The sequence below is a fragment of the Pelodiscus sinensis genome, chromosome 9 (genome assembly GCF_052426305.1).
Source record: "Pelodiscus sinensis isolate ZL-2025 chromosome 9, ASM5242630v1, whole genome shotgun sequence".
Taxonomy (NCBI): domain Eukaryota; kingdom Metazoa; phylum Chordata; order Testudines; family Trionychidae; genus Pelodiscus; species Pelodiscus sinensis.
In genome coordinates this window covers 59,653,137-59,676,792 of record NC_143060.1, presented here as the reverse complement: position 1 = coordinate 59,676,792, position 23,656 = coordinate 59,653,137, and the positions used below count along the sequence as shown (strand labels likewise).

The following is a 23,656-nucleotide window of genomic DNA, read 5'->3' as shown; positions in this document are numbered from 1 at the left end:
GACTGATTCCCGCGGCTGAGACCTACCTGCGGTGGGCTTGTTGGAAACGTTGCTGTTCTGGTAGATAGGCTGTGGGGACTCATTCTGGGGCTGTCCGATCACCGGAGTCATGGAAGGCGTGTTCACGTTGGAGAGGATGCAACCAGTCACTCGCTAGGGTGGGAATGAAATGTCAGGAGTGAGTAATTCAATTTCTCCAGAGCCAGGAACACACTCATGCATCTCTGACTCTACCTTGGTAGCCAGCCCTACCGCTCACAAGCAAACAGTCCTCAGTCCTTACTAGAAGACACAGCCAGCTTCTCATTCCCAACCAGGAAAAGGAGACCGTGCTGGGATTTAATGAAAGGCTCAAGCTCCAATCTGAACTGCACCTTCAAAGCACTGTCTATACTGATATTTAATAACCCAAGTCTGTAGACCTGGGCTGGGTTAACATCCCGTAAGCATCTCCATAAATGGGATACCCACCAGAATGCTTTCTAGCATGTGAGATTGGACTGGCTTGGTCTGTGCCAGACCATTATAAGGATGCAATTTAAAACCCGGTAATGACAAAATACTAACCCAAATGCCCTCTCCCATTTAGCCCTGTCTCTCTGATGGCTGCTTAACTCTCAATGTGAATTAATAAGAACTATTGTATGATTTCAAGTATTCCTCTCTTGGACTTTTAGGCATTAGCTGATGGCCGAAGCTGAGCGAGTAAGGAGATGCTGTTATCATGGAGATGACGTCAATCCATACACACAGATCTTATATCAGATCTAATAGCAGGTACGGCTGTCTATCCATACACACAGAGCTTATACCAGGTACGGCTGTCTATCCATACACACAGAGCTTATACCAGGTACGGCTGTCTATCCATACACACAGAGCTTATACCAAGTAGGCAACATTCCTTCTGCTCCCTTTGAATAGGAGGCAAGATGTGAGCAGAAAAAACAGTTCTGCAAGGCTGATTTACGCACTGCAATTTCATCCGTCGTTTCATTTTTTTTCTAATAACTTCAGGGTTTTCCCCCCCACTGTTTTTCTAAGCACACGTGGGCCACACGGGAATAGGAGACGTCAAATCTGCTGCTCTTTTAAAGGGAATTTGGTGTCCGTCTGGAAGCCTTGAGTACTGAAAAACTCTCTGTATTCGCACCATGAGGTTGGCAGAGGGAGAGGCTCCGTCAGCTTCCCGTGTGCGGCCATGTCGGTGTGCCCGTCCCCTGTTCTGCAGGGACTGGCGCTGAGGTAATTCAGTCTCCATGGCCCATTCAGTCTTTGTCCCCACTGCGGAGTCTCCTAAAAAGGGTGTTGGCAGGTGGTGGTGACATCTGAGTGCTTTTGTGACCATCTCTCCGGTGAGAGGGGCCTTCAGCCTTATGGTCCATTCAGTTTTTGTCTTCCCTGCTGAGTCTGCTAAAATGGCTGCCAATTAGTGTTGGCTGGTGGTGGGTTTTGTCATGCAGCCACCTGCGCACGAGAGCTGGGCTGAGCTCTCTCCAAAGTCATTTCGCAAAGGCCACTGGGAACAGCTGCTAGATAGCAGCAGGGTCCAATCAGAGTCAAACTGTGCCCGATTGGAAGCTGTCCCCAGAGGTAAAGGCTGCTGCTCACGTAAGCTGAAGGGGCCCTGAGCCAGGCATTCCCCTTTCAGGACGTGATCCTAAGAGGAACAGAAGAGCTGGCTCTTCATTTGGGCTTCTGTGCAGAGGCTGTTGCACACCTGTCAAAGGGGCAGGCTTTGTTCTAGCGCTGCACTCCCCTGCCCCCATGTTGCTGCCCAGGGTAGGACTGCAAGGTTGCTAACTTCCCCCCCAATCCCCACCCATGCGAGAAGGCACAATGATGATTGCATTCAGCTCACGTACTTGCAGCAAATCTTATTTCCTGAGCCAGCTTCCCCTCCTCCTTCCCGTCCGCTCCCTTTGGACTGGAGGCAAGAAGTGAACAGACGGAGCCTCGTTAGCTGCAGAATCATGTGGCAGCTTCTGCCCTGCTGGCTAACAACTTTAAAGGCATGCTAATGCAGAGGGAGTCGGGGGGCGGGGGGAGAGAATCCAACCCACCCTGAGATCCCGCTATAATCCCTTCCCTCATGCGAGGCCTCCGTGCCTCTCGCCTCCCTTCAGAGCACTCGGGACCCTCACACACATTTCCTCTCCCTGGAGGGCGGGTTTGAAATGATGCCAAACAACGCGGCTTGTTCTGGAATGTTCTGTCAAGGTAACGATGGCGCCGCAAGACTTCGGCTCTCCTCCTTCAGTTCAGCGCCATAGGCCAGTGGGATCCAGAGGGGCAGAACAGCAGTGGGAAGTAGTGGGGTGCGTGACGCACCCAACGTTCGGCCTATCCTGCCTGTCCAGACTTTTTGGGCTTTCCTCCTCTCGTGCCTCAGCTCCTGTAATCTGCCCCTCTCTGGCTCTATTGCCAGCCATGTTGCCTCCCTCAGTCCAATCAAAATGCTGCTACCAGAGTTGTAGTCTCAGGCTGTGTCTACATTGGCAAGATTTTGCGCAACGCTTTTGAGCAAAATCTTGCCACCTGTCTACACTGGCTGCGAGTACTTGCGCAAGAACAGTGACGTTCTAATGTAGGAAATCAGTGCTTCTTGCGCAAATACTCTGACACGCCCTCTCAGGGATAAGCCCTCTCGCGCAACTGTTCTTGCGCAAGAGGCCAGTGTAGACAGGTAATGTTAATTTCTTGTGCAAGAAAGCCCTATGGCTAAAATGGCCATCGGAGCTTTCTTGCGCAAGAGAGCGTCTACACTGGCAAAGATGCGTTTGCGCAAAAGCACATCTCTTGCGCAAAGGCACATGCCAGTGTAGACGCTCTCTTGCGCAAATACTTTAACGCAAAAACTCTTGCGTTAAAAGTATTTGCGCAAAATCATGCCAGTGTAGACGTAGCCTCCTAGACAGGTAGGTCTGGAAGGGACCTTGAGAGACCATGTAGTCCAGCGGTTTTCAAACTTCTCTCATGACCTGGTTGAAGAAAATTGTTGATGCCCACGACCCCACATAATTTAACTAGTTTCAGCTCTGGGGTGGGGCTGAGGATGGGAGGACGGTGTAGAGTGGAGGAGGAAGTTCCGGCTTTGGGGGGGCGGGGCTGGGGCAGGAGGTACTTACTTTGAGGGATTCCCACCCTGCGGTGTAGCAGGGGTGCTAAGGCAGCTTTCTGCTTGTCCTGGCACTGCGGACCATGCTGCACCCCAGACGCAGCCGGCAGCAGGTTCCCAGCCAATGGGAATGTGGAACTAGTGCTTCGGGGAGGAGCAGTGCACGGAGCCCGGTGTGATTTCCTCCCCATCCCTCATCTAGGAGCCAGGTCTGCTGCCGGCCTCTTCTAGATCGCAGCACAGTCCGTGGTGCTAGGACAGGCAGGTAACCGGATCCCCCTACAGCAGTGAGACCCAGTGCCCCACATTCCACCACCCAGTCCTGCGCCACAACTCACAGGTTGAAAACCACTGAGCTAGTCCAAACCGCTGCAGTGAGGCAGGCCCCAGTAACCCAAGACCAGACCATCTGCCAGGGGTTTGTCCAGCCTCCTCTTAAAAGCCTCCAGTGCCAGGGATCCCCCGGCCTCCCTTCGATGCTATTGAAGCACTTATCTACTAGACTTAAAACGATTTCCCTAATATCTAATCTCATCTTGCTGCAGATTAAGCCTGCGGCTTCTTGTCCTATCTTCCCTGGCCACGGAGAACAACTGATTACTGCCCTCTTTATAACCGCCCTTTGCACAGATGAAGACAGTTATCAGCTCCGCTTTCCCAGACTAAACCTGCCCAGCGCTTTTAAGCATTCATCCTAACGTTTCCTAAACCGTTTGCTATTTTTGTTGCTCTCCCCTGGGCTATGTCTAGACTGCAAGCCTCTTTCGAAAGAGAGCGTCTAGACTGCACGTTGAACTTTCGAAAAAGCGGCTTGCTTTTTCGAAAGAAAGCATCCAGTGAGTCTGGATGCTCTCTTTTGAAGAAGCCCTATTTACATTGAAGAACGCCTTCTTTCGAAAGAGGAACTTTCGAAAGAAGGCGTTCTTCCTCGTGAAATGAGGTTTACCGCCATCGAAAGAAAAGCCGCGTTCTTTCGATTTAATTTCGAAAGAACGCGGCTTGAGTCTGGACGCAGGTGAGGTTTTTTCGAAAAAAGGCTACTTTTTTCGGAAAAACCCCTGAGTCTGGACACAGCCCTGGGCTCGCTCCATTTCTCCTCATCTTTCTTACCTTGCAGGGCCCAGAACTGGCCACAGCACTTCAGCTGGGGTCCTCCAGCGCTGCCTCGTGCCGGTCAGTCACCTCCCGCGTCTTACGTATGGCAGCCCTGTTTGTACCCTCCAGAAGGGTCGTCTTGACTTGCCGCCACAGCCACCACATCGCTTCTCTTTCAAGTCACCTCCATGCTTTCTGCCCCTCCACACCCACAACCTCCCCTCCCCCGGTGTCCAACCTCCTGAGCCTCCCCCCTTCTCTGCTTTTAACGGCTTCCTCAAAACCGACCCGCTGGAATGCCTCCAGATTCTGCCAGCCTGCGCTGGGGCAGACAAGTGCCAGGCCATGCCTGCTGCTTTTCTGCTCTGTCGGTTCCTCTTCCTGCCCTCCTTTGCCTACTTGATCCTCCCCGTTTGTCCTTTTTCTCCAGCTCCGAGGGCGGCTTTCACACTTGCCTCCCTGTTGTTGTTGCTGGAGAGTAGGGTCATGATCTAAGCTGGAGAAAGGGCCACTGATGGGAGTGGAAAAAAGGGGACCTGGTGATTTAATAGGGTGTGACGTTCTGGGCGGCCATCACTGCTACCGTGGCAGCAACAGCAGCTAGAACCCAGGTTCCTTTAAATTGCCGCTGGAGTCCTGCCCAGAGCAGTCTGGGCAGTGCTGAGGGTGGGCTGCCCCAGCCCTGACCCTTCTGCCAGAGGCCCAGAGCCAAGCCTCTCCCTCCCAACATTGCTCAGGGCCTGGCAAAGTCTGTCGCCAGCCCTGGCCGCAGAGGTGCTGGGAAGACCCATTTCTGTTTAGGGTTCTTCATTTCCACTTCTGCCTGCGCCGGGGTTTCACTTACTGTGTCCCATTCTTTGGGGCTTACCCAGCATGGAAGATGCCCTTGAATATTCCTGTTGCTCTCAGTCATCCCTGATGGCCAGCGGAGACGGGTTTGGCCTGTGGGGTTATTTTGTTAGGTGAGTAAAACAGCTTCATTCACTTGTCTTTCAAATGTTCCCTTTTCCCCTGGATCCATTGTGCGGCCAGCAGTACCGGGGTTTGCTCAGCTGTGAGTTTACCTTCCCACCTGCTCCCATGGCAGCCTCGTTTCTTGTGTGTGGCCTGACACGTCCTTGTTTTCTGTCTCCGAGTGTATAGACGCTCGGCATTTCCCTGGAATAGACCTGGTGCCGGGAGCTTGTCCTTAGCCCTCTTCCAAAGGGGGATTAAAGTCTGTCTTTTGCAGCACAGTGTTCTTTCCATTCCATTTCTAATCTCCGTTTGCATAGTTCCCTTCCTGTAAGGGCACGTCTACACATGAAACTTAATTCAGATTAAGGAAGGGTGTGAGTTTAATGTGCCACAGCTACTCCTGAATAACTCCACTGTGATGGATGCATACACCTGGCACTGGCAGTGAAAAGGAGACCCAGTAGGGAGAGGGCTCAGAGGGAGAGAAGGCCTTGGGGGTCTTGCCTGAGCCAGAATGGACATAGGAAGGCCGCAGGCATAGGGCCCAATGGAGGTAGCCGAGTGGGTCACAGTCCCAGAAGAGTTGAGAAAGATCCAGAGAGGTTCAAGCTCAGGATGGCTGGGGTGGCGGAAATGGTGCATTGGGTGGGGGGTTGAGTTCTCCTGGGAAAAGTCTGGGGACCCCTCTCTCCCCACCCCCGCAGGAGAGTCAGGGATGTCCTACTGCTGAGCCTGTTGGGGCAGAACCTTGATATCCTGAAATGGGTGGATTCTATGGTGCCCTCACTGGCGGGCGGAGTCACACAACCGACCACAGGAGCCCTGAGGTCGAGAGGAGGCAAAAGAGCAGCAGTGCCAGGTTTTGTCAAAGGAGGGTCTCCGGACAGGGAGTTTGTCCCGCGATATACAGACAAGGCTAACACCCTGGCATGATCTGCAGAGGGCAGGGGCCGCAGCTGCCTCCGATGGGCAGTTGCTGGCGTTTGGGCCTTGGCACAGTCTGGAAAACTGGCTCTCCAGACCGTCCAGTTTCCAGGAATGGCGGCTGTTTGGAATCCCTTGTTTGAGCTTCTCTTTGGTGAGGAGCTGGGTTTTGCTTCAGCTGTCCTGTCCACCTTGCTCCTTGTTACTGATAGTACTTTAAGTCTGTCCAGGGGGGTGTCTTGATCTGGCTGAGCCATCTGCTGCAATCTCTGATCTGGACTTTGCTGTCTGATGGCAGGACCGCCCGGGCCAAGACGCTGCCTCCTTTGCTTTCAGCAGAGAGAGGTGGACAAGCACCCGTGGGCTGCTCTACAACCACCACTTGGGTGAATCGTCACAGTCCCACAGGCAAGCTGAGAATCAGTCCATTGAGCGTGTACATTGAGCGTGTACGAGTCAACCTGAAAGAGAGAAACCGGCCCTGCTCTGGCTATTGCTGACTCTGAACTCAGCCCCGAAGGTGCTGTGCATCCAAGCTGTTAGAGGGATGCCTGGGTTGTGCATTACAAACGCATCTGTCTAACCGCTGTCCTCCACTTCCACTAGCCGCAGCCTTTACCTCCCCACTCTGACACGCCTCCCCAGCTGGGACTCACCTTCATCAGGTCCCGGTGGTGTTCCAGCACGCTGCAGGTGGTCTGCCAGGTGTCCTGATAGCACTCCCAGGGGTCCACCCTGCGGCGTGGAGAGAACATAACCAAGAGGGTTTGCAGATGAGCCTGGCTCCACCATCCAGCCTGCCCAGCAGATGGGTGGCCAGGAAGGGAGCAGGGAAAGGGCCATACACGTTAACCTCCTGTCTGCCTGGGAGCAGAGGCTGGAATAAAATGGCAAATGCTGCTTTTCCAGCCATTGCATTCTCGATGTATTCTCCCCCTTCCCCCGCCTTTGGTTAAACTCCTCCACTGCTGCCCCATGTTCCCCTCCCTTCCCAGTCCTAGGCATGGCTGTAGCTAGGCCCTTCTCTTCCGCCTCCTGCCCAGGGGCCCGATACGGCATGGAAATGTGCCGAGACAGCAGCTTCGGTCACCAGACCAGCAATGGGACAGAGCAGCACCTGGGCATGGAGGAAGAACATGGGGACTGGCTGGGGGTCTGCTCACTAAGGTCGCTCCCAGAAGTGTTTCTCCTGGTGCTCACGGCTGAGCCGCTCTCCCCGCTGGGCTCACAGCATCGCTCGGGGCTGGTCCCAGAGCCCCTCCGTTGTGTGGCGTTGCAGCCTGGCCCAGCTGGGTGACTCAGTTTGGGGGTTCTCTCCAGTGGGGGCTCTGCGGCAAACTGCCCCCTTTGCGCTGGCCGTGCGGAGGGCGCATCCCATGTAAAGTCTGTATGTGCAGCGGGCACCGGCGCCACCCACCTCCTTCACCCAAAGGGCAGGTGGGAGGAAGTGGACTGAGGTTGTGGGAGCTCTGTGGCTACTGCCACGGAAATACCTGAGCACTGGCCCCGAGGACACCCCCCTGGGAACACTGGGCACAACCCCAGCCTGTGGGCAACCTATCCTGCCTGCCACGCCCCACCGTGGGCCTCGCCCTGGCATGGCTCTGTCTCTTTGGGAGGAAGCATCTGTGGGTGGGATCCTTGAACCCTTCCCACCCGGAAGTGCCACCGCTCACACCTACATTCTTAAGGGGTTCCGCGTTGGCCAGGAAATTCAACCGCTTGCAGGCGCAGGCGCGACAGGGGAGCGCCCCAAACACGGCCGCGCCAGCAGCGCACCACAGAGTGAGGGGAGCACCTGGACTGCTATTGCCGGCCTTTAGCGAGACAAGGGGGTGAGGTAATATCGTTTATTGCACCAACTTCCGCGGGCGAACAGCCTGCTCCTCTTGGGCGAGGAACGGAAAGGCCAGAGCAGCACGAGGAAGAACAGAAATGAGGAGCGTGCCAAAGGGCTTGTCGCCGCTGGGGCTGTTGGCGCATGGATGTGAGCCACTCCCAGTAGATATGCTGGCTGGGTAACAAGTGATACACTCTGGCACAGGTGAGCCAGGGAGGAGAAGGCAGAGGCCTGGGTAAGAGGGCATGCAGCTGTGCCTTGGGGGGTGTGTGACGTTATTCATAAAAATAATCCCACCCTCTTACCTAGTGCTTTTCCTTAGCAGCACTACCCCTCCCCTATGAGGTGGGGCAGGACTCTTATCCCCTTTGAACAGAGGAGAGACTAAAGGCCATGCCCAAGGTCACATAGGAACTCGGTGGCAGAGCAGGGAATTGATTCCTGGTCTCCCACCGCCTCAGTTAGCGCTCTGACCACTAGTTCCCATAGCCTTGTTTGTAAAATGACCTGGGGAACAAATAAGTTAGCCAGTGATTGTTTCTTGAGGCCGTGAGTGGGCGGGATTCATCTGTCTGATGCCTTTGATTTTTTTTGCACAAAGAAAGGGAGTCTATTTTCCTGGGGAAAGTTTCTCCCGTTGCTTCTTCACTGGGTCTTTTTCCCAGCGCAGGCAAACTCTTTTTGTTGTTGTTGGTTGTTTCTCAGATCTCCCCTAATCTTTCATGCATTGCTAATCCCACCCTAGCTGTTCCCAGAGCCTTTCCTGGGAATGAGATTTCATGCCTGTCTCATACAGGATGTGGGTGCAGGAATTTCCACGCCTCCTCTGTACACAGGGTTGTGAACGGCAAACCCCCAGCGATACAGCCTGGCTTAATTGAAAACGTAATGAGCTGCTAAATTGGGATGTTTCTTAAACATCTTCTTAGCAGCCGAGTGTGTTTTTTCTCACACCCCCGACTTGTGGAGTCACAGACGTGCTCTCGCTAATTAAAGACACGCTGGGTGCCTGATGTCTGTGTAACCTCTGTGCTACACATGCTTGAGCGAGGCCAATACCTATCTCTGCTCTTCACTAGGGTCTGTGCAGCTGGGACTGACATGAGCAGGAACAGCGTGCTGAATCCGTGCACAGACGTGTGTCCGGCCAGGGGCTCGCAGCAGAGTCAGACATACGTGCGTCCCCAAACCAGGCAGACGTTCTCACGTAATCATGACCATCTACCCAATACTTTTGAGAGCTTCCCAGCCAGCTGATGCAACTTGGTGTCTCTCCATGTGGCCTTCAATATCATTCAACTCTACCCGGGCCTCAGCCAATGAAAAGAATCCCACGAAGTCAATGGGATTTGGTGTGCCGTATTTGTTACTCCTTTTCTCAGTCTTTCTCCTTTGTCCCTTGCGGTTCCTCTGGGTGTCTGTCCCTCTGTCCTTGTTCTTCCCCTTCCCTACTCTCCTCCACAGCCCGTTTGCTCCTCCCTTTCTCTTCCTCGGCCTCCTCTCACTTTCCCTCTTTCGAGAGCGTGCGCTTGCTCTGACCTCCACAGCCTGCCGAGTTTCTTACGCAGGCACGAGCGCTCACAGTAACAATGAGCCCTTATTCAAGCGGGCTCTTTCCATGCAAATTCTAACTGCAGAAACTTTTCTGGTGCATAATTAAGGCAATTAGTGGAAGCTTGCTTTAATGACACACCGTGCGCTCAGTTGATAAGGGGTTCTGTCATCAGCCACAGCCAGCCCAGCTGACTGGAGCTTTGCTTTCACCTCCTCCCTTGGCGGGGATGATGGATGCACATCACTAGCCACCGCTGGCTGGCTCTGAGGCAGGACTCCACAAATCCTCTCCAAGCTCAGGCTTATCTGCCCTTCCCTTGAGCTGTCCATGTGACTCTCCCCAGATTCCTCCAGGTATTGCCCCATAAGAGACAGTGGTGCCTTTCAAAGGCTCCCTGTATACCCATACTGGCGATACTCAAGGCGGTCCCTCACCTGATCCAGTCAGAGGACTGGACGGCCAGTTGGCACATGGTCAGGCGGTGTCGGCTGGAAACCAGGCCCTGAAAGAGAGGATGCAGGGAGAATCAGTGACGCTTTGTGCAATGTCCCGTAGGGATGTAACATCCCAATTCATCAGTTAACCAGCTAAACATTAGGTTAACCTAACGTTTAACCACTTAACCGACTAAGTAGGATCCTGGGGGGAACCGCTCCAGTCTGGCTGGCATAGCCCCCAGCCATTGGGGCTCCCATTCCCAGACTCATGCAGGGCTGCCTGCCAGTTCCTGGCCCCAGTCGTGTGGGGCTGGCTGCCGGCGCTGGCTCCTGGCCCCAGCCTTGTGGGGCTGGCTGGTGGCCCCCTGCAGGGCCCTGTGGGGCTGGAGCAATCGTCCTTAGTGGCAGGCTGCTCCCACTGCTGCTTATCCATTACCCATTCACACCCCTAATATCCAGTGCTCCCTAACTCTCTGGGATGACTCAGTTTTGTGATTCCCCCCCCCAAAAAAAACCTCGCCCAAGCTCTCCTGAATGGCCAAAGGGACACCAAAGGGAGTTTGAACACCCTTGTTACTCATCAGCACAAGGCGGAACCAAGCAGCCTCCATGCAATTGTCAGAGCCCCGCTTCTCTCTAAATCCTGTCTGGCCAGGGGGCCAGTATTTCCTCAGATCTTTTTGATCAGGCGATTTCTGCAGCTCTAGTATAGAGACTTCCCCATCTTTCGATTTTGTTCTCCCAAAGCTGTTTGTAACAGCTTCTGTCCCAGGACTGCCAAGCGCAACCACTTGGAAATCATGGCCCAGGCCCCCCCAAACTTATGAGATTGGCTTTAAACGCAGTACTTTAAAAAAACCCTTATTTGCTTTCTGATGTCTGAGCCTTTAGGGATCACATTGTCCAGCTTCCCTCTGTAACCACAAGGGCTAGACGCTCGGGAGGAGGGTTACATGAGCATTGAGATTTTCATGTACTCACACGACTCCAAGTGCTGCAGTTTTAAGAAACACACTAGACACCGGGTAAAATTGCAAGAGCTGTCCCCGCATCAGGTTAATCAGAGCTGTTAATAGGTAATGTCTGACCCACCCAGCTATCCCTCTGCTCAGATTCCTCTGGCATCACCAGAGCAGCTGTAAGATTTCACTCTCCCTGAGTCTCGGCTTCGGAGCCAGCATTGCCTGGTTCCCCTGGGTGTTCTTTGAACTAGAAGGCCTCAGAGCAAACGCGTTCTCTCATTCGCATGCCCTGCCTGCTTCCTGCAGGTTACGCTGGCAATATCACAGAGGAAACAACGAGAATTTGATCAACCAACCTGCTTCCCGTAGGAGTCATGTACGGGTGAGACAATTCCACCGATCACAATGAACCTTCCCGTCTTGTGGAGATAATCCCGGGCTCTTTCTAATGAAGGAAACAAACAAAACAAAGAAAGGGGGGAGGGAGGATCAGTTTGCAAATTCCACTCGGCAAAGCCAAACGTGAGTGAGCGTTGAGGCAGATTTGAAAACCTGGTCTCAATTTTTCATACACAGTTTGTGCAAATCCCGGAATTGGTGCATGCACGTAACTGCGTGAGCAAAATTCACCATGAAAAAGTGGTGTCTGGATTGATGCCCCTGGGAAACTCTGTCCCTTTGCCTTGAGGGTAATAATGAGGATATTAAATGCAAACTCAGGGCTCAATTCTTGGCTGATGTAATTGAGCGACATGCCACTGACGTCCACAGAGCTGTGCCCATCAACACCAGCAGAGATGCTGGTTTTGTATATTTCGAAATACAGGACTATGTAGCACTTTAAAGACTAACAAGATGGTTTATTAGATGATGAGCTTTCGTGGGCCAGACCCACTTCCTCAGTCTGGCCCACGAAAGCTCATCATCTAATAAACCATCTTGTGAGTCTTTAAAGTGCTACATAGTCCTGTTTTTTGTTTCAGCTACACCAGACTAACACGGCTACATTTCTATCACTATTCTGTATATTTCAGTAATGGAAAGGATCTTGATTTAAATGCACAAAACCAAAGTGCATTTGTAATACAATGGTGAAGAACGCATTGATCTGCTAGAACTCCAGGATAACCCTATACTACACTACTACCACCAGCTAATGAAGATAATCTCCTCGCTCAGGGCAGGGAGGTGTGACCTGCAGTGCTACACATCAGGAGTGGATTTCAAAGCCAGTTCATCACCCAGCCCTGTGTGTGTGTATGTGTGAGGTGTCTGTGAGGGTGCTTGTTGTATATTCAGTGTCCCCTTTGACTTGCTCTGCCATGCCAGCCTGGCGGAGCTCCTCATGGCACTGAGATTAATTGCATCCAGGTTAATAGTGAACACGTCAGAATAGGAAATCATCAATTGATCCCTCTCCTGTCACCCATTTCCAGCCCCTGACAAACCGAGGCTAGAGACACCATTCCTACCATCCTGGCTAAGAAGTATTGATGAACTTAACCTCCATGAATGTATCTAGTTCTTTTTTGAGCCCTGTTAAAGTCCTGGTCTGCAGAACATCCTCTGGCAAGGAGTTCCACAGGTTGACTGTGTGCTACGTGAAGAAAAACGTCCTTTTGTTTGTTTTATACGTACCTGCTACCTATTAACACAGCACTTACCATCTGAAAGGCATTACTGGCGTGTGTGAAATGGGCTACTGACTCTGCCCCATCCCTAGTGGACAAAGGTGTATATATCATGGAAACCCCTGTTAGAGACCAGGGAATGAACGGGGTCTGGAGGCTGAACTTCCGATCTGACTCCTGGACTTTGTCATTGGTGACAGTGTGAGGTGAAAGGTTGCTTTGCCCCAGCCACTGCTGTGGGGCCAGGTCTGTGATTAAATCCAGCCCCTCAGTCGTGGGGGCAGCCAGTCTAGCACTAAATTCATTTAACTGCACAGTCACTTAAATGACAATGCGCACAGCAGAGTGACCTGCCTCACCGCAGCCTTGCAGGGTAGAGTGCAGGTCACTGTGGCAGATTGAAAATGGGCCCCGAATATTTCTGCCTTGCCTGTTGGCTGCTTTTACTCTCTCTGGCACGGTCTGTGCAGGTGTGTTAACGGGGCTGGTGAAATTGTTTTAAAGTAAAATTTTTAAAAACAATGCCTGCGGACACCGCTTGTCTGGCAAGTGGGGGCTGTTTTACAAACTACATTTCACATGGATAGGAAAGGCAGCGTGGTCTAGTGGGTCAGACACTGGCTGGGGGCTCAGCAGATCTACTCTCTATGGGTATGTCTACACTACCCTCCTAGTTCGAACTAGGAGGGTAATGTAGGCATACCGCACTTGCAAATGAAGCCCGGGATTTGAATTTCCCGGGCTTCATTTGCATAAGCGGGGAGCCGCCATTTTTAAATCCCCACTGCTTCGAACCCCGTGCAGCGCGGCTACACGGGGCTCGAACTAGGTAGTTCGGATTAGGTTCCTATTCCGAACTACCGGTACACCTCATTTCACGAGGAGTAACGGTAGTTCGGAATAGGCACCCTAGTCCGAACTACCTAGTTCGAGCCCCGTGTAGCCGCGCTGCACGGGGTTCGAAGCAGCGGGGATTTAAAAATGGCGGCTCCCCGCTTATGCAAATGAAGCCCGGGAAATTCAAATCCCGGGCTTCATTTGCAAGTGCGGTATGCCTACATTACCCTCCTAGTTCGAACTAGCGGGGTAGTGTAGACATACCCTATTTCTGGCTGTGCCACTGACCCACTGTGTAACCTGGGGCAAGTCACTTTATCCCTCTGTGCCTCAGTTTCCCCTCTCATCCTTTGTATTGTCTATCTCACTATAAGTCCTTTAAGGCAGAGACTGTCTCTTATTATGCGTCTGTACCGTGTCTAGCACCGTGGGGCCCTGATATTGTGGGAGCATCTAGCTGCGACGGTGATATAACGAACAGTCTGTGACACGTGGTCTAAATTACATTAGTAGGAAGTATGTTTTAAAACTGTTCTGTTAGCATATTTGGAGTTTCAGAGGAGACTGGGCCGTTGGGTTTCTGAAGAAACTGTGCATAGACTCCATCAAAGGTGTCATCACACCCAAGACAGGGGAGCACAGGACTGATTGGGGCAGGCAGTATAGGGCACAGACACTTTGCATATTAAACAAACTCTTGTGCATCGTGTACGCCCCATCTACAGGGATGGAAGGCAGCACGCTGCACTGCTCCTGCTTTCCCCATACATGCTGCTAAGGGACATGCCTTTGTGGTCAAACTGTTGTTAATTTGCAGTTCCGGCTGCAGCTCTGGAGGGATCTTCCCCATTCCTGTTAGCACCAAGAGTCAAAGCTTAACATCTGGAGTTAACAGCCGATTTGTGTCTGCAGTAGAAATGGTCTGGCACTAAAAGGGAAGGGAGAGGAAAGATACCAGCTGCTCTAAGAAATGGCTATGCAGAAATCACACAGATCTGCTCCTGGGGCGTGTCCGTCATTGTGGGGGCTCACGGTAGTGGCCAGGCAAGTCCCAGTCCTGCAAGTGGAGATGTGCTCTAGCCCAGGGTGTGCCTGCCTAGTCTGACTCTAGCTAAAAAGAGCCCTGCAGCGCTGGGCCTAGCCTGCAGCATGGGACAGCAATGCAAGTATGGACCCCAGGTATCGGGGGGCTCTGAGCTTCTACATTGCCCCTGCAGTGGTTAGCCATGCTAGCTGGATCAAAGCTAGCATGGGTGAGCCTGCCTGAGCTCTAATTACACCTCCTAAGTGTGTGAAACCCTGTTGCCAATTCAATGCCCTGGGTACACCAGCCCTAAGATGGACAGAGCGATTCAGAGTAGCGTGTTAGTCCTAGCCTCTGAGTGTTGTCAGGCTGTTAATAGATCCCTCTTCTCGGCAGGGTATTTCAGCGTTTTTAACAATCCCGAGCATTTGCTTCCCAGGTGCCCCTGGCAGGGTTATCTGGACATGGGAACAGCTTGTGAAAATCTGTCGCGTGGCTCCATGGCCTGTATTCTTTCTCTGCAGGACGAGGGAAACTAGCCTTGTGCTTATCAGGAGACGTGGGAGTCGGATCTGGGTTCTGTGCCATGCACTGGTGGGACTGTGAATAAGGTGCATCTCACCATGCCTTGTCCACCTGCTCTGGGTGGGAGTGGGGAATGCTTAAACTGGTGCTCCTGTGCCCGACTGCCTCTGAAGATTTCCCCAGGTGCCATGCCTGCAGGCTGTGGCAGAAAGATTTGGCTGCTAAAGGGAAGAAGAAGAAAGGAAAGGCGCCCAGAGAGGGGGAAAAGGCAGAGCAGTTTTGCGTCCGAGGTGCATTAGGCTTTGGTGGATGATCATTTTAAAACTCAGCTGTGTGCGGCAAAGATTGCAAGGAACTGAGGGGACGTTATTGGGAGGCTTGATGCCAGGCAGTGGAGCGTTGGGAATTAAGGCGGCACCGGCACTCTCTTCACAACTTTCAGTCTCCAACGATCGATTATAACCGTGCAAATGCATTTTCTCCTGAAATTCTGCATTAGAGGCTCCTGCCCAGGTGGCGTTCTGACGCCGCATTTCTAGTGAATCAGTTGAGATGCTGGGTGCATGTTTTAATGACCCAGGTGCTGACTAAGTCAAGCATGTTTCTGTGCTCCTGGAATTCCTGAATAGCTTTGATTTCAGCACAGAAATTAAACTGGCGACGTGATGCTTTGTTAGAGCCGTTCTTCGCTCTGGAGCCTTGATCGTGCATCGCTTCCAGCTCCGTCCCTTGGCATAGCCACAGCAGACGAGATTGCTTTGGAGTTGTTCTGCCTTTGGATGATCATTTATCTGCCCCAGCACCCTCCTGGAGAGGGTCCCGCAGGGGTCTGTGTTGGCAGCTCTGTCCTGCAATGTGCCTGTGTTGGCAGCTCTGTCTTGCAATGTGCCTCAGAGAGCCAACCAACCCAGCCGCGTGGCCCGAGGTGTCATCCGAAAAGCGGGGATACTTGCGACCGTGTCATAGTCTCACCCGGTCCAGGTGTGGGGTCTCTGCTGTCTGCCTGGCTGGCAGGACTGGCCTTAGCATGAGGCGAACTGAGGCGGCCGCCTCAGGTGCCAGACTGTGTGTGTGGGGGGGCACCACTAGGACCCAGAGTGTAGAAAATTGTGTCTGCTTCCAGGGCAGATGTATTCTCTCTGCAGTACCATGAGAGGAGTAGAACAGGAAGAAGGCAGAATTGAGACTGTGACGGTCTGACCCTGGCCCGCACTCAGGGGAGAACTGCGGGTACAACCCCCCCCCCCGGAAAACCCGGGAGGCACGCCCCTGCGGAGTCCCCGCTGGGATGCCGCATTCCCCGCACCCAGTGCAGGACAGGAGCAGGTGGCATTTCCCGGCCGCCCCGGCAAGCCCGAGCACACCGGGGGCGGGGCAAGCTGGAACGCAGCCCTGCCGCCTACGCTGCGACGTAGGACGGCCGGCAATGCCGGGAGTGAGGCGGACACTGGAGACGCAAGCCCTGGCGGGCCATTTAAAGCTGGGACTGGGGCCAGAGCAGGGAGGAAGACGCCAGGAGGGCGATCCCTCCCCCCACCGGCTGAGGAACGAGACCCGGACGGCGGAGGAGGACGCAGGCAGGCTGACACAGGCCACCGCTGGGGAGGTAAGGGCCGAGAGGCCACGGTCCCGCCAGAACAGCGTGGGGGAGGCTAGGAAGCAGCTCGTGGGCTGACGCGTTACGGGGTGGGACCCCGTCAGCCGGGTGAGGGCTGAAGACCCAAACCCTTAGGGCCCCAAGCTGGGACCCGGTGGAGATGGAGGGCCTGGGTCCCCCTAGCCACCCATTCTCCCTCCTTCACTTCCTTGGTTCCGCCGAGCGATACGCACCGGAACCTCAAGGTACGTGGGCTCGCAGGGCTGTTACCCCGGCGTGGGAGGGTTACCTGCTCGCGCCCGAACTAGAAGCCGTCAGAGACCTTTCAAAGTTTTGGCCCAAGCAAGGGGGCATGAGGGTGTCATTTGAGCTCCCCGCATCAGGTGCCAAAATGTTGTGGGCCGGCCCTGCTGGCTAAGGATATGAGATGGGAAGGAGGCATTGCTTGTTGGAAGGAGGAAGAAGCAGAAATGTCACTCCCTTGTCAGCCCAGGGTGTTCCCAGATGATGCTACGTTGTTGACCATGAGCTGAGTGTGGAAAGCAATGTCTTGGTAGCAGTCAAAAGTGGCTGCTTGCGCCCCCCAAAATATTCCTTCCTCCTCCTCCCCAGTCACAGTGAGGGGTGTCGGATAAGCGTTGAGGGGATCCGTCGTCCCAGGGTGCACAGCGCTGGGCTGTCTGTGTAGGCAGGATACACAGTGCATGCACCACCAGACTGGTACTGTCCCACCAGCAGCCTGCGGGCCGGATGATTCCCTTCACGGAGAACACAAAATGGCTCCCTGTGCAAGGTGTAACCACATGTGCACCATGAGTGCACGCTCACACGGCACGAGGGCCACCACGTAATAGAGCAAAATTGTGTCCTCTGACTACGTGACTTGGGTACAAGAGCAACTCCCTGACACAAGGGGCCTGGGTTATATAACTGAAGGGCTGACAACGTGGGTGTCCAAAGCAAAGTTCAGGCTGCTGCCGTCTTTAATTCAGACTGGCTGTCCCTCCTTCCCCCTGCAGCTCAGCCTGGCAGACAGTCACTCCCCAAAGGACTGGCGAGCGCAGCCGGAAGGTAGGGTGTGGGATAGTGGGTCTCTAGGGATGTTGACTGGGGGTGCTGGGCTGTGAGAGGCTAGGGAAGGTCTCTGTGTTGGGGCACTAGGGAGTGGGGGTACTAACTGGGCTGGGTAGTTGTGGTGGGGCTGTGGGCACGGGGTGCTGGGCAGTTGGGGTGCTGTGCAGGGCGCTGAGCATTTGTGACAGGGTGTGGGGTGCGCTGTACATAGCAGGTGTGGTGGGGAGGGCTCTGGGTGTAGGAAACCGAAGGGGCAGGGCTGTATGGGGCATGCTGGCAACACAGGGCTGGGTGGGGTTGTAAATAGCGCCCTCATGTGGGGTTGGGGGGAAGGAGGAGTGTGGCCGCCCCTGCCATGCCATGCTCCCGGCCAGCCCCTCACTTTGAGCCCAACACCCTCCCCACGCCATGCTCCATTGCCCCCACAGGGGGATACAAATATTTTGGTGCCAGGCCCACAGAAGGTTAATCTGGCCCTGATTCACACTGCCGGGGGGGGGCGGAGGCTGAGGTGCCCCTCTGGTCGGGGGGGGGGAGGCTGAGGCGCCCCTCTGGTCGGGGGACGGAGGCTGAGGCGCCCCTCTGGTCGGGGGGGGGTGGCTGAGGCGTGTTTTTCTCAACAGGGAGGTTGGGAAGCGGCGTCTGCCAGGGCGGTATTAGCAAAGCAGTTCTCAACGTCCCTGTTAGCTCCAGCCCCGACCATCACCAGCCAGGCCAGAGCCCTGGTGCTCTGGGACAAAGCATTGGCTGTTGAGAGGAAACAGGAATCTCCACAGCCTGTCATGTGAGTGAAGAGGAGGGGCAGAGCCCCCCAGGATAGCAGACGTGGCTGGTACTTTGAAATGCGGCAGAGCCAGGCCAGGCAGCAGCAAGCATCCTTTGGAGGGAGGAAATCCTGCCTAGGGGGAGTTGCTAGTGCAGAGCAGAGAGGGGCTGCCAGGGTCAGACGGCACCTTCGGGGCCTGGAGAGCGATGGCGCAGGCGCATGACCAGAACAACTGCTGCTCAGAGATAACCCCCCGGAATGCAGCCAGCAACTCTCTCTGCTGGCGGGGATGGGCTAGTCATGGGATCAGATCGCGTCTCCCCTTCACCCAGTGCAGTTCCCGCTCGCCGGGCCTGGGCATTGCGCTGCGTAATGTCCTGCCGGGCAGGGGGGTCCTGACAGGCCTCCCCCAAACACTCCCCACTCGTTGGATTGCTTCCGCTTGGTTCTAACTGGCTCTTACGCGGCGAGACGGGGCTGGAAAGGAAGACCTGGGAAAGCGGTTTCTTTCCTTCGGTTGCCCAAAATGACCCAAGCTCCCTTGCCCTGCAGAATTAAATGAGCTGCCTCTGGGCAGAGAAATGGAGCCAGATCCCCAGCTGGTATAAACGGGAGTGTCTCTCTTGGAGGATCTGGCCCATGGCCTCCTTTGCATTACAGTCTTGGCACCGGTGCAGAGCAGCAGTTCCGTTCTCCAGGCGCAGAGGGACACGTGAGATAGAGGAGAAACGCCTGCCATTCTTGTAGGGTTTATTGCCTCCCTTCCCTCTTCTTTTCATCTTCTTCCTTTCTTCAGAGGGAAGTAGATGGGGGTTGCTGCCAATATAAAGCCAATGTCTACAGGAGTAGCCCAATGGCTATGTCACTTGGGAGTCAAACCAATTCCAGGGTTGCTTTGGGATTGATGGTATGAAATAAGGGATCTGCCTCTTGGATCTATTTCAGTGGCCCCCATTAGCACTGACATTCATTGTGTGCATTAGAAAGTATCTTTCTCAAGGAGTGTGACCCCATTTGTCCCCAAAAGTTCAGCCTCTGAGAAGAGATCTGGTTTTGTTTTTATTGGAAAGAAAAGATCATTAAATCAGGCCAGGGCTACACTGGCAGAGAAAATCAATGCAAGATACACAACTCCAGCTATGTGAATTGTGTAGCTGGAGTTGACATATCTTGCACTGATTTTCTGGGGCGGCCTCATAGCGGGACGTCAATGGGAGAAACTCTCCCGCCAACTTCCCTTACTGTCATGAGGAGTCCTGCAACGTGAGCGCCCTCTGAGTTTGATTTAGCATGTCTTTACTAGACTTGCCAAATCAAACCCCGGAAGATCAGTCGCCAGAGCGTTGATCCTTCAGTAAGCGAAGACATGACCCAGTTCTTTTTTCCTTTGAGCCAGGGCTAGAAGAAGGGTGAACTTAGGTTGGTGGCTTTGCCCTTGTCTGTGTTCAGTTAGAACAAAGGGGTCCCGTTTTGGAAAAGTGTCTAACTTAGGAGCCTACAGCCAAGATTTTCAAAAGCAACTAATGAATTTGGTGCCAGCATTTCTAAGTGCCCAGGCAGAAATGCCTGAAAGGGCCTGCAGGGCAGAAAGCACTGAGCCTCTGCCCTCTAAGTATCATACCTCTTTCAAGCATCTCCACTGGGGTACCCCAAAATGGAGCCACTCATCCCTGATCTCTTTTGAAAATCTTGGCCCAAGTCCCAGCTCGCTTTTGAAAATGGGACTTAGGCTCTAAAAATCTCTGAAGCGCTTTTGCAAATTTGTCCCTGTGAAGAAGGTTGTGATTTTAGAATCAAAGAGCTGGAAGAGACCTCAGGAGATCATCAAGTCCAGCCCCCTGCCCAAGACAGGACCAATCCCAACTAAATCAACCCAGCCAGGGCTTTGTCAAAGAAATCTACTAGGTGCTCCAATCCCAGGGAATTTAAATGTAATTCACCTAGGGGCCTTTGAAAATCCCAGCCTAAACCTTTATGAGGATGCGAGAAAAATATAATATTGTAAGAGCATTTCCCTTTCTTTGGAGTCTCTTTAAAAATTAAAACCTTTTTTTGACAGTGCCATGTGTTATTGCTAAACGCTGTGACAGTCCCTTCTGGATTCTAAATCTCACTTTTGAATAATGTAATAACATTTAACATTTATCTAATACCCTCCATCCCAAAGGATCCTAAAGCATTTACACTTGGCATTATAATCAACCAATCTTTGCATAAATATGGTGCATAGCCAGGCAGGAAACCTACAAAATGCAGCCCCTGCAGGGTGAAATGCAGCCGCTTTTTAAAAGTGTATTTCAACATAGCACAACACTTTTGGACAGGAACTGCAGAGGAATCCCAGATTAAACAAACAGCAGAGCATATTTTGGTGAACTCGATACAATTACTGCATCTGGAATTTAGGCAGGAACCTAGGTCTAAAACCTCTTCTCTTTCAAAAGCACTCTGGGATCTGTAGCAAGCACAAGTAGAAGTACTGCCAGCTGCAAGTGTTGAAAAATCACAAGACTGGCCTCAAAATCACAAGATTTAAAAAGAATATATTTGAGGCTTGTTTTCTTGGCCCTCTTGTCTCTGAGCCTTTTGGGTACAATCGGGTTATGCTTTTCAGCATTTCTGCGCCCCCGCGGCAGCTAGAAACTTGTTTTTATTTTAAATGAAAGTTGAGATTCTCACTAACATGACTCCAGAAGTTGGGGCTGTAATAAAAATGCCCAATATCATAAGACTTGCAATAAACACGAGAAGAGCTGGCAACTCGGAGTGGCCAGGATTTTAGTTTTATGTCTCACCCTGTGAACACCCCCTTTAGCAGCCCAGCACATTCTAGCGCTGTTCTGGGCACATGGTGTCAGTGCTAGTCCTGAAACAATCACCAGTGGAAGACCCCCTGCAAAACCAGTTTTTCCTTAGAGTGTTCCTTCCAAAGGTTTATCAGGCCTCCCACCTTCTTAAGGCTTGATGTCCCTGCATCCCTAGGAGGTAGGGATGCATGCAATGAATTATTCCATGGCCATTAAACTGACGACAAATGCAGCCACTATGTTTTGGGCTTCTCCCTGCTCCTCTCCTGGCTCTGCTGTGGCTGCTGTTCGATCAAAGTACACTGACGTCAATTGCTGATGCTCTGACAGCTACGCTCTGGCACGATGCGCTGCTATGCAAATTTATTATTGTTAAGCAAAGCCAATTCTGCCTGCATTTTACCCCTAAAAGAAACCATTTTAAAAAAACTAAGAGAAAAGCAATCAGTGTTTGCTGAATGCAGAGGAAACTGGTAGACATGGAGATATGACGATGGGATCCGATCTCAGTAATTTGGCATATCTCCAAGCCAAAGGAGCTGTAGTAATTTACGCCAACTGAGAATCCTGTGCCAAGTCTTTAAGATGCTATTTCAAGGAACAAAAATCACTTCTTGTTTTCCCCTCGCTGCTGGAAAATTAGCTACAGAATTGTCTCGGCTCTGCTGTTTTCAGTTGCTTGTTCTGTTTGGATTCTAGCTGTAGCACGTCTTAGCACTGGGGTAGCTTCATGCTGTCAACAGCAGTCCGGTTGGTGTTGCTAGGAGCTTGGAAGCTGTTCCTAGGACGCCAGAGTGGTGCCCTCAAGAGGGCCTGCCCTAGTCAGATGGGTTGGAATAGGTTGGGAGGAACTGCGAGAATATTTTGCACTCTGGTGGTGGGGACAGATGGGGGCACAATAGAAGTTAGGAATGGCAAAGTGCGACTTTGGTCTTTGGCTCCATTCCCAAACTACCCTGGAGTGCTCCCTGTGCCCGTCGGCTCCTGTGGGGATATGTCTGATGTAGAGCTGGTCAAAATTCAATATAGGAAAAATACAAAAGATTTTTTTTTTTAACAGATTTTCACCAGTGCGGCGTGGCACGCCTCAGATGCTGGTAATTCAACAGTGACGTCCATTGTAATATTAGCCCAAGGCCTTAAGGAAGGGGGACTCAACGGTGATGAACATCCATCCCGAAGTATTTCGCTGAGGGCACTTTGACACAGCCAAGGTGTCACAAGACTTCAGGTAGACACAGGGCTTCCCCTTCTGCCTGGGGCTCCACCCCTTCTTATGTTGCCCAGAGGCCTGGCAAATCTCTCTGGTGTGCACATGATCATTGGTTTGCAATTTTGGCTCCTAGGAGGCTAGACGTGCCCTGCAAGTGATCTTTGCCCTTCCAAAGCATCCAGCATAAGACAAACGCATGGGGCCTCCAAATAGGGGTGTTCCCCTGGGATGCAGATAGGCCTGTGCATGAAGAGGAGTGCATCCCTTTGTAGAAATTTACTCTGGCATTGGAAATTACGAGTGTCTGGACAAAGGGGTCTTTTGGTGGGCTGGAATGTAGCGTCATGAAGAAATCAGATAGCAATGATCCTCCATGAATGGGATGTGGCTTCAGAAAAGAATCACAGAAATAGAATCATAGAACTGGAAGAGACCTCAGGAGGTCATTGAATCCAGCCCCTTGCCCACGGTAGGACCACTCCCAACTAAATCAACCCAGCCAGGGCTTTGTCAAGCCGAGACTTAAAAACCTCTAGGGATGGAGATTTCACCACCTCCTTAGGTAACCCATTCCAGTGCTTCACCACTCTCCTAGGGAAATAGTTTTCCTAATATCCAACCTGGACCTCTCCCACTGCAACTTGAGACCATTGCTCCTTGTTCTGCCATCTGTCACTACTGAGAACAGCCTCTCTCCGTCCTCTTTGGAACCTCCCTTCAGGAAGTTAAAGGCTGCCATCAAATCCCCCCTCACTCTTCTCTTCTGCAGACTGAATAAGCCCAAATCCCTCAGCCTCTCCTCGTAGGTCATGTGCTCCAGCCCCCTAATCATTTTGGTCACCCTCCACTGGACCCTCTCCAATGCGTCCACATCCTTTCTATAGAGGGGGGGCCAGAACTGGACACAATACTCCAGATGTGGCCTCACCAGTGCCGAATAAAGGGGAATAATCACATCTCTGGATCTGCTGGCAATGATCCTCCTAATGCAACCTAATAGCCTATTAGCCTTCTTGGCTACAAGGGCACACTGTTGACTCATATCCAGCTTCTCATCCACTGTAATCCCCAGGTCCTTTTCTGTTGAACTGCTACTTAGCCAGTCAGTCCCCAGCCTGTAACAATGTTTGGGATTCTTCCATTCCAAGTGCAGGATTCTACACTTGTCCTTGTTGAACCACATCAGATTTCTTTTAGCCCAATCCTAAAATTTGTCTATGTCACTCTGCACCCTTTCCCTACCCTCCAAAGTATCTACCTCTCCCCCTAGTTTGGTGTCATCTACAAACTTGCT

The 23,656-nt window shown here is 52.6% G+C and overlaps 1 protein-coding gene across 1 annotated transcript in view; it reads right to left on the bottom strand.

Moving 5' to 3' along the window:
- NMNAT2 (nicotinamide nucleotide adenylyltransferase 2) overlaps positions 1-23,656 on the bottom strand; it is a 77,733-nt gene that overhangs the window by 13,402 nt on the left and 40,675 nt on the right. Inside the window, exons 2-5 of the mRNA XM_075936783.2 lie at positions 11,245-11,333; positions 9,924-9,991; positions 6,751-6,829; positions 27-153 (exon numbers count right to left, since the gene is read on the bottom strand). Of these exons, the coding sequence (XP_075792898.1) occupies positions 27-153; positions 6,751-6,829; positions 9,924-9,991; positions 11,245-11,333 (363 nt within the window). The remainder of the gene's footprint in view (positions 1-26; positions 154-6,750; positions 6,830-9,923; positions 9,992-11,244; positions 11,334-23,656) is intronic.